Source organism: Ambystoma mexicanum, chromosome 1q (assembly GCF_040938575.1).
Source record: "Ambystoma mexicanum isolate Mex_15411 chromosome 1q, UKY_AmexF1_1, whole genome shotgun sequence".
Classification (NCBI taxonomy): Eukaryota; Metazoa; Chordata; class Amphibia; order Caudata; family Ambystomatidae; genus Ambystoma; species Ambystoma mexicanum.
In genome coordinates, this window is record NC_090922.1 from 1391018222 (window position 1) to 1391032857 (window position 14636).

Sequence of the window (14636 nt, forward strand, 5' to 3'; positions counted from 1 at the left end):
AACTACTCTGACAACTATAGACTACTAGCTTTACTGGATGTGCCAAGCAAGGTCATCGCAACTTTCCTATTTAGGGAATCCAAAAATGGATTAGAAGAGGAAATATGCGTAGTGCACTCCAAACGGGCTTTAGACCTGGCCTATCCACTTCAAACAACATTCTATTGCTAAACACACTTATTAAAGAAGCCAAAACAAAAGGCTATCCAACTCTCTATACATTGTTTATATTCACTGAAGCATTTGACACAGTGAATCGCAATATCCTCTTGTTTGAATTGGAAAGGAAGTGTATTCCTGCAAGACTGCGGACATTGAGCAAACAACTTTTCACCAAAATCCTGGTACACGTTACATTGAACAGCATGGGTGACTTTACTAAAGAGGTACTGACCATGAGGGGTGTAAAACAAGGCTGCGTGCTGGCGCCCATGCTGTTCAATCTTTTCCTAGTAGTCCTGGTGCAGGTCCTGCAGAAGACTAATAACTGCCCCCCCTCAAAAGTAAAGACCAATTATGTAGTCTGGTTGGCTGATGTGATTGTGTTCATCCACATATGTATTGGCCTGAAAAGAAGTGCTGAGGCTATTCAAGAATATGCCAAGAGTACATTATAACTCTAAATTAGTAATTAACATAAAGAAAACAAAATGTATGTGCTTCAACATAGGTAAACATAGGTAAACATTGCCCGACTGCATAGGAGAATAAAAGCACTGTCAGTGATGGCCATGCTTAAGGTATTTAGCCAGAAAACTTCAAGCTTTAGTTTACTTGGAGTTATCCAAGCCTACAAAAAGAAAGTAGTCATTAGCATGATGTATGCACTAGAGGATGGTACTGATGACCATGATAAATGGATTAACAAAATTGAAGGTGAGATACAGGGATGTCATTTGGTGAGTGCCAGGGGTAGCAGCTGCTACCCCTGGCTCCCCCTCTGCTTCCCCTAGAGCTGTCCTTACATCCCCTGGCCTACTGGACAAAGAGGCAGTCCCAAGAGTAGATATCTGTGTTGAACCTGAAAAAGGTGGTTGTAAATGTAGCTAAATGTGCCACAGCTTTTTTCACCTGGAATCTAGATCTCATTAGCTGAAGGAATAACAGGGATAACCATGAACCCGCCGTCACTAACACGTTGGCAGTCCATAAGTGAAGCATGCCTGAATGGTTGCGTTCAGAGGCGAGTCTGTCTGTGCAGCTCATACCCAGTACTGTAGAAATAGGAAGGGTATGGGAGGTAGGTCTAGCTAGCTGGGGATGGGTAAGAGCATCCTGTAGTACTCAGTGACAGCACTGAACGCAAATCTCACCAGTGTTTCTCATTGTCCGCTTTGTAAATCCAGAGAGCCACTGGGACTGTGATGAGAGGGATGTGCCCCAGTGGCTTCTGCTACCAATCCTGCTTGGGCGCTGTGTGATCTGGCCCAGATCTGCCAGACCTGCATCACAGGCAGACTGTAGACAGACTCAAGGTGAGATAATTAATTTACGGGAAGTTGACCTCCGCCTTTGAAGTAAGCCATCTGCTGCTTCCTCAATCCAAAGATATATCTATTTGGAAGGATAGCTCAGGGGCAACCCACTTGCATTGGGACAAGAGGATGCAGAGCAACATGGGTTCAGTTCCTGTTCAAGTTCTCAGAAGCTGGAGAAGGCTGGCATTAAGCAAGATATAATGCACCAAAGAAAATAATAAAATGGGCCTTTTCTAGGGGTGATGTCATGCAGCTGCTGTGGCTGTTTACATTTACATTTTTTTTTAAAACTGTAATTACTGTGACCTGCAACACATCCTTCCCCTCTATCTACCATTTAACAAAAAAAACTGTGGGTAATTTACCAAATAACCAAAACAGAAAGGTGATGGCTGGAAGGTATCAAATAATTCATAACCACTGGCACTGCTCTGGGCAACCCTCCAGCCCATCGTTTTTCTGGTTGGACTTGTGTTGGTCAGTTGCTGTTTCCAGTCTGTGGTCAGACACTGGCAGGCACTGGATGTCTGCGCTTTGGGGTTTAGTGCTCTTCGCAATGCTCTGTCTGTTTACAGTTTAGTTCGAGTGATGTTCTGATATTAAAACTACATATGCTGTTCCATTCTTGTATGAAATCTACATTATATTACAGTGATATCATAACCATATTTTTCTTAGTGTACAGAGGAATAATGCTATGTGATGTCACTTCCTGTTTTGTCAAGGTGTTAAAGGTCGTGTGCCATCACTTCCCATGATGTGGTCCAGTGGCATCACTTTCTGTGATGTCATCAGAGGTCACGGGTCATGTGATGTCACTTCTGCTACCCCTGGCATTTTGGTGAAATGAGGTCCCATGGGAGATATGGCGCAAACTGCTGGGATTATCCCAAGGAACCCTGATTGAGGTTATAAGATTCGAATTGGGCCTCACCTCTTTAGCCACTATCGCTACAATAAACAGAGACATCTTATATATTAAGATAATGACCTCTGCAGGTAACTCTATATTTAGGATCAAGAAAAAACAATGACAGTGCCGGTCAACGATGAATACCTTAAAGAGATAACCTGGACACTATGCTGGGATGAGGGTAGAGGCGCTCTTATGCACGAATTCAAAACACATGAAAAGAAATGGGATTGATGTCTGGGTCATGACCATGATGGTAAAATAAAAAGTCTTTATACTTTTGCAAGGTTGCATTTTACATATCTAACACCACAGAGATACTTGAGCCAATTCCCCTGCCCGAAATACAGGAGAATATCCCTGTAATTAAATGATATTGTCATCTTTGTAAGGAAATAGATAAACCTGCTAGCGCCAGGCACATTATAACTGAATGCCATCCAATGGCTGGGAAGCATACACTCTATCTGAGTCACTTTGTTTGTAATATATATGATATCAAGTCTGAGCAGTTCTGGCTCCGATGCTTAGAAGTATATATGCTATCTTTAACGATAGTGATTATTAGACTAAGGCTAGCAATTGAAAAGGATGTGAGCAAAAATTATATATTCGCTGGTAATGATTCTGTCTAGCTGGTGTCAAATCAGAGATAATATGGCGGTACTTATTTCAGGGCTTGTGTAGATTAAATGTTATTGTTATTAATGTAATCACTGCATTATTTGGCACAAAGTTCCACAAAAACTAGTTTATTTTGTAATGTATGTTGATACAAAACATTAAAAGCAAGTAGCATTTTAGATATGTGGCATTTGCCAAAAAAAACACCTCATTATGAGTTGCAATCACATGGGATATTTACAGAATGTGGTTCATAGAAAGTACTGCATGGAGTACATAAGGGAGTCTAAGTACCTCATTTCAATATCTCGTGCAATCCAAACTCACAATTAGGTGGTATTTCCGGCATATGTGGAATTGAAAATAACACGTTTTCGCTTTATTTCGTCTTTACAAGGCCCTAAACATCATCTTCCACACTGCATTATTAAAGGGGGATTTATATCTTGTTGGTGCAAGTCTACATGAAGCCTCTGGCGGTCATCATGGAACCCTCAAAGAACAATTCCAAGTTTACGCACATGACATCCAGGTTATAATCCATCTCGGACCAGCAAACAACCAACCGCAAGACGCCGCTAGACTCACTGGAAAGATCCCGGAGCCTATGGTCTTCAGCAGCCTCTGTCTGGATCTGACAAACCAGAGATCATTCCCTTTAGCGCATCGTTTAAAAGCTGTTTAACCTTCTCCTGGCTGACTTCCTTGAATCCCCTGCCACCTCTGAACTACCAAGCCAAAATCCTCATTGTTATTTTTAATTCAGACTTCACCTTTGCAACTCAAGTGAACATGTTGGTGAAGAAAGGCAATTGCCAGCTAGACATGTGTAAGAATACTCATGCCACAAATTGACCTCCTACGCAAAGATGAGATCAGATATTTGGTCCTTTCACACTGGATTACTGCGACATTACATATGCTGCGTCCCTTAAGAAGCTAACCGTGCCACTACAGCTCAATAAAAATGGGGAAATATATAGATAATGGGCAAATAGCAATAGGTGCACATCACCCAAAACTTCACTGGCTTGGGAAATCTTCTGTAAATTGTTCAAGAATGCATGCATCTCCCACAGGTCCATCATGTGGAATGAGCTTAAATACCTAACCCCCTTTTTCATCCTCATGCACCATCCAGAAACCTTTGTTCTACCTGAAAGGCGTTGCACTGAGCTCCTTCAAGATGAAAGGACTCATGTCATCAGTGGCTCCTCACCGGGATCTTCATACTTTAGCCTAATCAACTGAAACTCAGGAAACCACTCAGGACCCATCGCCCTGGCCTTCAGGTAACGTCCCATCCATTCTCCAGCCGCCCACATCATTCAACCACTAGTTTTGACCTAAGATAACATTCCCCTGAGCCCAGCCCTTCCATCACCCAATCTACATCCTGTGTGCTATAATTGTGAAATTGTAAAATGTGCTCCAAAAATGTTGCACCACTTCTGTGGCTCTTACAGGTATTGACATACTGTCCTTTTATGCCTCGGCAAGTTCTTTATATTGTCTTTCAAAAGTCTTAGGTGTTAAGGAATGTGACTGTAGTGCAGCTAACAGTGGATGGCTTCTTTCCATTGCCTGCCTTCCCTCCTCGAGAGCAAGAGAGCAGTAGAGTTCAGTACAGGGTATTGGTTGCCAGAATTTGGTCTGGCCTCTTAACAGTAGAGCAGTACTGTGAGTTGAGGTCTGTGCATCGGTGTGTGCATACACTGGAATTAGTCCTTGGTCAGGTGTTGTTGAAAAAGCCATGTTCTGGAAGATTTGCGAAATTGGACATTTCCATTCCTTTCTCTACTCCCTGCACTCTGAAGCAGGGAAGCTCTGCATGATCCTCAATACATAAAAAAAGGTATGGGCAGTCTGAGCCCCATTAGTGCCAAGTCATTTAAATCACCATTTTAATAGTAAGAGAAAAGCTCATGACAGCTTGTTATGAGGTCACCACTGCAGATTGATGCCACTAGACATCTCAGCAGCCTTGACACCACTGACAAAATGGCATTCTACTCCATGAGCCAGAATCAAAGCATACAACATTAACTTCCACATGTTGGCCATGTTTACTCAGAGAACTCTAGCCAATGTAACTGTTAGAAAAAGGCAGCAGACTTGTGGTGCATCCCAGCCGATCCTCTCACCTCTCAGTTCACGGCAAACAGTTCCAGCTGGCAGAGTTCCGCGGAGACCAGCAGTTGGCCCACAGAACGGCATACACAGACTGGCATCTCCAGGGTTACGTCACTGCCGGTATTACCAGTGCCGACTTGGGGGGTTGCCATGGTGACTCGGGCAGCGGACGCTCCGTCTTCCACGTGATTCCCCACATTCCTGATCACGTGTCCACAATGTTGCCGGAACGCTGCTACTTAACTCCGCCCCCGGCTCTGCTCAATGCTTCTGATCAAGTATTACGATACCGACAGCAGCGTTTTCTTCGTATGGATTTCTTGCTCACTGACTACGGCTTGCTTCCTGGAAATTCTCCTGCTTTGCCCTTTCATTGCTGCATGGACTCGGCGTATTGACCTCGGGCTGTTCTGGACCTGCTTTCCTGCTTTGCCCTAGTATTGCTACCTGAACTCAGTGTTTTGACCTGCTTTCATGTTTTTAACTCCTCTTGTTTACCTTTTTGTTTCCGGCTGCTTTTTGGACCCTTCATTCACAGATGTCCTACTTAGCCAACCCCCGATTGAATCACGCTTGTCTTTTGGATTATTAACTATCTCAGGATTGTTTAATAGGCGTCCTCGTGCCGGTGGGTATAGGGAACAGTGCTGGACTAGAGACTGCCTCAGCACTCTAGGCGTCCTCGTGCCGGCGGGATAGGCTTCCTCCTACTGGATCATCATTTAACGGACATATGGACTCTGCCTTCCTATAGAACAACAAGGACAAGACTACACCACTGTAGCAACTCCTGTTTAACACACTGGTAAGAGTACACATTCTTCATTATCCCTTCTTTTGTTTGACTGTAGCCATTTCTTGAATTAAAACCCATTCCTTACTACCTGCAGCTTTACCACCTTCCTTGGTGGCTGGTTATATTGGTACAACTGTTCTCCTTGGCATTCACTGCAATCCTACCTTAGGTTGGTCTCTTTGGCTATTTTATGTATCTGTCTTGCCATTGTATGATACAAGTGTTAACCACTCGCTTTTCCCTACAGCCATCAGGGTTTCCAGTGTGTCCATAACATCTTTCAACCAATTGGTTTCTCAGTCTGTACTATTGTACCCCAGAGAATCACATTGGTAGGAAGAACTTGCTACTTCACGACGAGTTCAACAGTACTCAATTTGTCTAGGATTCTGATAGTAACCAAATATTGACATGTTTTGATGCACAAATACCAGCTTTGCATTGATGGATCAAATATTGACACTTTGCTCATGTGTTCAGTGGAGCCTTTCCAGCCAGCTTCTCTTTCCCTCGCTATTTGGATCCCCAAAGCTGGATCAGAATGTACAAAATCCCAGGACGTCCATCTACTCTCCAGTCTTACATATAGACAAACTCCCACTGCCATGGCAACATTGTTGACATATGGAAAACACATGCACAATAATGAAACACAACATGTAAACCAATTGTGATTTGCTTCAGTGGAAGTCTACGATCTACCATGTGCATACCGGGACACACGTTGGTCTAAAAGAGAGTTTGGATGTACTGCTCGAGAAGAGAGCTCCGGGCCCGCTTGCCCAAGTTTTCAGAGACCACAGAGCCCAAGGATATGAGGGAAGTTGTACTGCTACGAATGTACCGCTAGCCAATGCTTGCGAAGGGTTGTCAGAGCGTGGATGATTTTAATAATGATTTCAAAATGGCTGTCATGCCAGATGTAAGCCAGTCTGGTTAACAGAACCAAGAAGCCGGCAGCTCTTTATTGTAGTTCAAGCAGGTCTTGACCTATCAGAGGACCCACTCACACCTTGCATACACCTGTAGCCTATCAAACAAATATTCAGCCAATCCCCAATCCTGCATCATTAAATAAGAGTTTCAGCAGATTAGTTATTTGGGAGTTAGCTCTCAGTGTGCATAGTTGAAGGGCAAAGGAGGATACATGGAAGGGATGAGGAAGAAAAGATGACAAAGTTAGGAATGAATGAGAGGGGAGAAGGGAGGACAGAACGGGGAGATGAGGAGACAAATATGAGCAGAGCAGGAGGAGATGAAGGCAATAAGAACTGAGAAAGGCCAAAACAGTGCCAGTGCAGCGAGGAGGCACAGAAAAGTGAGCAGCAAGTGGAAGAGGAGAATGGAGAGGAGAGGAAAGCAGAGGATGTACTATGAGAAGAGAGAAGATTGTGATATGGAAGAAACAGAAGGGAGCAGAGAAGGTGGAGAGGATTAGGAGTAACAGAAAAGGAAAGGAGGATGAAGAATAGAAAAGTGAGAGAAAGAGAAGCAACAGAGAGACAGAGGATGAAGAGGATGGATGGATCCAAAGGAGAGGGAAGAGACAGGAGCATTGTCCCACGACTGGGGGCAGTACTGCACTTCTTGTCATGGAAGAGGAGAAGCCCAAGGTGCCTGTGCAGGCCTAGTGGGGTGAACACACCGGCACAGCCCAATTAAGAGGGGGAAGCCTCATAACTCTTAGGTGAAACAGTTCTAAAAGAGTCTGGCACCTGACCTAAGGCATGATGACCCTGGGAAACATGGGTGATGGTGCCAGATACACTACAAGTCCTGACGGACTAATGCACCATCCAGACAATTGCAGGGATAACCACGAAAGACCCGACACAGGCAAAGCAGAAGGTGTGTAATTTTATGAATTCCATAGAATGTAAATGACTCTTTCACTCCGAGGAGCGCTGTCTTGAACAATGGCTGGGGGAAAAAGAAGAACTAAGGACCCTGGTCCAAGAGCACTTAGGAGAGCACTCACATGGAGGTGTACTCTGGCCCTTACCTTGCTTAGAGTGAACAAAGTAACCTACTGAGAATGTTGCCCTTTGGTCATCAACAATTCCAACCAACACGTCAATTAAGGTCAGCCTGCCGCAGCATTTTCATCTTCAACACTGGTTCGAAAAGATACAAATGATGAAGAGGCCAAACTATGTCCATTCAATGTGGAATCATCTGCATTAGGTGCACATCATGCAATACATTCATGCAATACAACATGAAGTAATATTGAATGAAATGAAGCCGTGGTTTAAAGACTCGCCCCTGCTGCACGGCATTTGGCCTGCATATGCCATCATCTATCTCTCCGCAACATCCTCAGACGATTAAGATGGTCAACCTGCCCCACAATATATACCTTTTGCCTGATCTGTGATACCTTAATCTAAACGTTTTTTTTTTCTCCATCTTGTTCACTCTTTTACAGTGCAGGTTCTTCTTGAAAGAAGGACATACAGAGGAACATATGAATGACTTGGCTAGCCGGTCTGTGTCTTAAGATTGCCCCACCCGCATACACACAGCGGTTTCATCTCTCCATTGAAAAGGCTTCTCCACCTTGTCCTCTTTGTGACATTTCAAGCTCTTCCTGAATGTCGATCAGACAGGAAGGTCATACATCTGGCTTCAGTAAGTAGCCTGTCATAAGGTAAGGATTGCTGAAACCTGGCTTCCACTATCAGCCTGCTATGTTGACAACCGCCTGTGCCCCACTTTAACCAATCTTCCTTTACTAAGCTATTCAACGGTATTGTCTTGATATCTATCAAATGGTATCACTTCAGTTATATTTATAAATCTCTGAATAGTGGCATGCAGTACTACACGGACATGTATAGATGCAGATATTTAAAATGCACCTATCACACACACACACACACATGCACGCACACACAGACAACGCATGACACAAACAAACCAATACTTTGCAGATGCTGCTTCCCCTGTTCCCCTGTTCGTGCTTGGTCATACATGTCTTAAAACCACTAGGGACCAATGTAGGGACCAATGTATGTATGAGGCTGGCAGGAATGCAAGGGGTTTGTATAGGAAATGATCCAGTGTATAAGGAGGAGGGTTAAGCTTCAGGTAGGTCTTTAATAACACACACATGTACACACAGAGGCACCCATACTGCACACACACACTCTGAATATATGACTAACATAGGAAATAATAGAGGGATTTTTAACCCAGGTAATAACACAAGCACAATGGCTTTAGCACAGGCAATAACTCGGGAACAATTTCACTAGGAAGTTAAACATGAGTCATCATAATGTCAAATGTATTACTTTACCTCTGGATCTTTCCATATGCTGGGGTGTCTCTGGATGCAGAAAATGCTCAGAAATATATTAAATCCTGTGAAAAAAAGGGAATACAAATTACATTTCAAAAACATACCTAGCTTTTGAGGTAAAATGTGAACATCTATTGCAGAGGAGTGCGCGGGGAGTTGTGGGAACCATATCCTAACCATGGATGTGGTTTCTCATGTATGTATGTGCATGAATTCCTATAGTGCAGACATATGTGTGAAGCAATAGAACGTTCCACAAGGAGGGCTGTGATCCATGGCCAAGGGCAGAAAAATGATCAGGGTGGGGAATCAGAGCAGCAATGGTAGTGCATGATTCACATCAGCTGATGCCACATGACAAGTACATTGCAGTAGAGGTCAAAGTGATAGACCTGGCTTGGCTTTCACCAATGGGAATACAATCAATCCTTGTACCTTTGCGCTTCAGATGAGAATATGTAATCGCATGCATGGCAAATTGTGATGATCACCACAGGTGCAGCACCCCCATCCCCTTGCCCAGTCCAAAGGTCGAAACTGTGAATTTCAACGCACACTTCTTCAGACAGATCTGGGAAAGCTTAAGATGTACAGGCTGCCCTGGATATACTCATCTCAGCAAACTTCACTAGACCTGCTGAGCTAACTTGGTATTGTTCTACCTTAGGACTGGCCATTCAACTTTCCAGGAATTCAGCATGGGATCTGAATCACTAATACTGCACATGATCACTGCATTACCAACAGCACAGATTGTATCTCGAGCACCATTGACAGTGCGTGCAGTATAGTTTTGGATGCGCAGTCGGAAACTAGAAGCTGTAAAACATCTCTACCAGTTGCTAGGGAACTAAGAGCAACCTGCACTAGAAGCCATGATTGGATGAATATGTTTAACAACCACCATTGTTTTATGAGGCAAATCGTGAGAAAGGGCACTCCAAAAAATAAATGCTCTGGTTCAATTTTAGGTCTGGCTAGAGGGAGCTTGTTTTAGCCGTAGCTCTTGCAGACATATATTACAGGGACCCTTGTGTCAATTATCTGCTAAATGAATCAGAACGCTTTACAGTTCTTGCGTTTCAGTGTCGATGATATTGTGCACACCCATGTTTCTGCCTTTTCTCTGAACATAATTGATTTAGGCAACACCTTCAATCCAGGCAGAATGAGCCAAAAGGTCATTTTTGACGGTGAGGGCCACAAAAGCAAACCTAAAGTATTGCCAGGTGGTCAAATGTTGTTGCCCTTGTTCTGTTCCTTACTCCGAGCATAGGTCTGTCCTCACCAATCTGTATTTCTCCCCAAGTGTGGTGCATGCTTCTCAGGAGTTCTCTTAGCGGTTGTGTTCACTCAGCTGGCATTATTTTCTTTATCTTCTAGATGGTAATATGGAGAACAGAGTGACCTTCAATGATACGAGTTTGAGGTCTGTTGAAAATATACTGCAAGAGCCATGCACTCTATGGAAGTATTTTAATGTCTTTAATTCAGCTTCAAAGTGTAACCATACATATATGTTCCATATGTGTTAAAAGCCATTAATTACCTTTTTTCGGTTGTTCGTGTCCTGAAGACAGTTCACAAACTCATCGACATTTGAAGCTAAATTAAAGACTTTGAACTACTTCCACGGAGGGCATGACTCCTTCAGTCTACTGGCAACTGACCTCATACACGTGTATTCTTTTCTTTATCATTATCCCCCAATGAGAGTATATACATGCACTGCTTATGCGAAAGTACAGTTTTCAATCGGACTTCCACGGAGGCCCTGACTAGTCTCTAGGGCCAGGGGTAACAGCTGTAGGGTCAGGGTAACTATATATGCCTTGGTACGGTCCACATGACAGTATTGTGCTTGAAACACTTCATTCTGCAGATTTATTTTTGTTGATTTTTTTATTTGTATCGGCTGAATTAAATCAACCTTTCAAATATCAGATACACAAGAATACATTTTTACATATCAATTGCAGAACCATATACATATTATTATCCTTTACATTACAATTATCTTACATTCTGCAAAACCACTAAAACTGTGGGAGGACAAAGGAGTATATAATCATACAACCAATGTATAGTAAAATCGACACAAAGGGGTATTATTGCTTAAAAAAACCATCAAAGTTAATTCACCACATATGGAATCACATAAGTAATCATATTTTTCTTTTTGTTCCGTGTGCAATTTCAATTTTAGTTTTCGGTAGTCTCCAACTTTAAACATGTTAAAAAGTTGACAGTTGCAATTTGTAAAGGGAGGTTATAAGCACCCAAAATTAATGACCAGCACAGATCCTGTCCTGTAAGGCACAAATATTTACAATGCCTTGTGTAATGTATTTCACGCAAAGCTCGTAGTGCACAACATTCTGATATGATGTGCTCTAAAGTTTCACAAGCGTCTCTCATCAAACAAAAGCGGCAGTAGTTGTCATTTGTGGCTATTTGTTTCCGCTTCGCTTACACATCCCTGGTGTTCATTAATTAAAACGTAGTCTTAGAATACCATTACGAATTCTATGAGAGGGACACCGAGTCAGATAGAATGGCAAGGTTTGTGATTTTTTGTGTGGAAAATGGGATAACTCTATATTATGATATGAAAGACATTGGCCCTCATTACGACCCTGGCGGAAATCGAAAAACGATGGCGGAAATGCAATACCGCCATCGAATAGCGCTCGGTGCGACTATGACCCGTCACCGCAAAGTACGAAGCCATTAGCGACACCGTAGTGAACGCCAACGCTAACTGCACCAAGCACGCGCGCGCGCGCCATGCGAAACCGCAAACACCACCATGGCGCAAGGGTACGCCAATTCCGACCCTAGCGGACATGTACCTAACGCCATCAGGCATGGCGTAATGTACCATTCCGCCATGGTGAGAAGTACGGCATCGCGAATCAACCGTAAACGGCCCCACTGAGTGCCTGTACACCGCTCCCTGCCCACAAAGTACAACTCCCCGTAGGTGCAATGAAGTCACAATGCAACCAGTGAAATGTACAAGTCACCCATGCATGCCAACGAACAAAAGAAACACAAGAGGGGCCAATGGGAGCTGCAGGGCACAGATGGCACGAATACAGAAGCCATCCCAATGGACATGACCACAGTCCCCCACCAAGAAACGCACACAAACACAGGCACCTGTGACCAGCAATATTCCGAGAATCACATCATTCCACCAGTCCACCTGGCTGACCGGCATCTGTTACACAAAACCCAATCCCCCGCCCCTGAGCATGACAACAATCAAACTGTCATATTGGCAGCCCCCATCCCTGACCTCACGGGCTTAGTAGGCAAACGCGCCCAGTACAGTACCACGCAACTAAACTCCGAAGCTGGAACCCAATGCAGATCTCCTCACAATACATCGCCCCCCAAATAGGCATATGCCACATCACTTGCAAAGAAAAACGCTACACGGGCCAAATCAGAATAGAAATTTAATGCACATCAAAGTCACCAAGCCCATACAGCCATCAGGCCCTGAACTCCAAAACACTAAGCACCATTGTGGGCTGCATCCGCAAGAAATGACCAGCCACTACTTGTGTGTCGCCCTGTTCCCTCATGGTACACAGAGCCACAATCACGTACGAAAAGGCAACATGGAAGCGCACAGAACCGCAGGGCCGTCCCAATGGGGAGGCACTAGTCCAGCTGAAAGGCCGAAATGTTGCTCCGAGCCACCAGTACTGCGTAAGGGCATGTGGCCCATTGGCGATCGTCCCATAAGATCGTAATGCTGCTCCACTGATTAACACGAAGCAGCAGGTGTCGGGAGTAAAACCCATCTGCAGGAGTGGCATACAGATGGCAGTGGCAAAAGGGGAGGAGATACCTGTCAACCAAAAGAAAAGAAAAAGAACAGAATGGCCATCAGAACTACATTCGAACAACTCACTTCAATGATCACACTAAATCCACAGCCATATGCATGCTAGCCCACTCCAAAGGATCATCACCACCCCAAAACCACTTGCGACTCATAACCATCTATAACGAGGTGCAAACACCATCACAAACGAGTGTACCTGTGCATGCGTCTGTCAAAACAGAATCCATCAGATGGGAATGTTAACGTGCATGGACACAAGTGTCTGAGGGCGCGTCGAGGCAGGGAGGGCTCAACAAGGCCAGATAGACGATGGTCCCACTATGGCAGCCCTGCATCACATAGCGTAGGGGAGGCGGATAGATCCCAAGAAGCCCTGTACATGGCAAACTCTGTATCAAATCACCTGCCCATGCATCCATTCATCATTCCCTCATCCCGGGATTAAAACGCCTGAATATATACTCACATAACATTAGAAATATCCATTGAGTCTGTGCGTTATGCAGCCTGCAAAATCCACAGTGCCCCAGCCCGTAATTCCAGTGTAGTGAAGTAACATGTATTTGGGAACGTCCTGCCTCATCGCCCACGTAGCAATTGCGCATCCCAAACTATTCATATCAATCATTGCTTCCACGCCATGGGCCCGGTCTCAAGGACATTGAACAATAGAACGTTATATTTGCAGTCAGACCTGTGGGCATCTCCTCGCCGCTAGCTGGAAACCGAAAGCGCCGCCCTTCGAATTCCTCATTTGCAACATCACGTCGAAAAGGCATCTGTGGCCGTTTGAAATCACTAATTATTCCATCGAGTGCGGCTGTGTGTGAAAATGGCAACTGCCTTCACCCACAAATGGGACGCCCCGCCCGTCGTTGCAACTCGGTACAGTGATGCATGAGGGCCCACCGTTACTCGAGTACTACGTTCCACTGACCCTTCACAAGTCTGTTCGCGACTGCACAGATAGTATGTGAAACAATGGGACCACAGCAGAATGAACATATCAACCAATCTTACACGGCCATCGGGTACAAATACATGATTGCAATAGCAAGATGCCATTCCCCGATTTGCAGCGTTGTGCGCGGGACGTGCTCGGCCAAAGGGGAGAGCAGTTTGCACAGGTGGAATGAATCACCACAGGTGGAGGCCATACAGCCTGAAATCACATAAATTGCACAGCCAGTCTCCTCCCACAACCACACCGAAATGCTACCGGCAGGACTCGCGATGTTGGCCCTGGGGGACCTGATAGCACTGCAACTACTCCAACTCCAAGAAGAAGATGAACACCAACTACAACCGGCCGCACGGAGGAGACGCAGGAGGAGGAGGAGGCCAAGGCAGGGCCAGCAAGGGCCGCCAGCACAGCCACTACCACCACGCAGGCAGCCCGCAATCCCACGCCTCCGAGCACATCCGTTCAACCTCACTGCTGAGCAGATCCACACCCTCTACCGTTTGGACCGGGACACCATAGCCGCCATTGTGGACATGACACATGCTGACCTTGTCAGCATGATAGA

The 14636-nt window shown here is 44.7% G+C and overlaps 1 protein-coding gene across 1 annotated transcript in view; it reads right to left on the reverse strand.

Moving 5' to 3' along the window:
• The window catches only part of LOC138548018 (cytochrome P450 4B1-like), a 312989-nt gene that overhangs the window by 52349 nt on the left and 246004 nt on the right, over window positions 1-14636 (reverse strand). The window contains exon 10 of the mRNA XM_069642250.1: window positions 9246-9310. Coding sequence (XP_069498351.1) covers window positions 9246-9310 — 65 coding nt within the window. The remainder of the gene's footprint in view (window positions 1-9245; window positions 9311-14636) is intronic.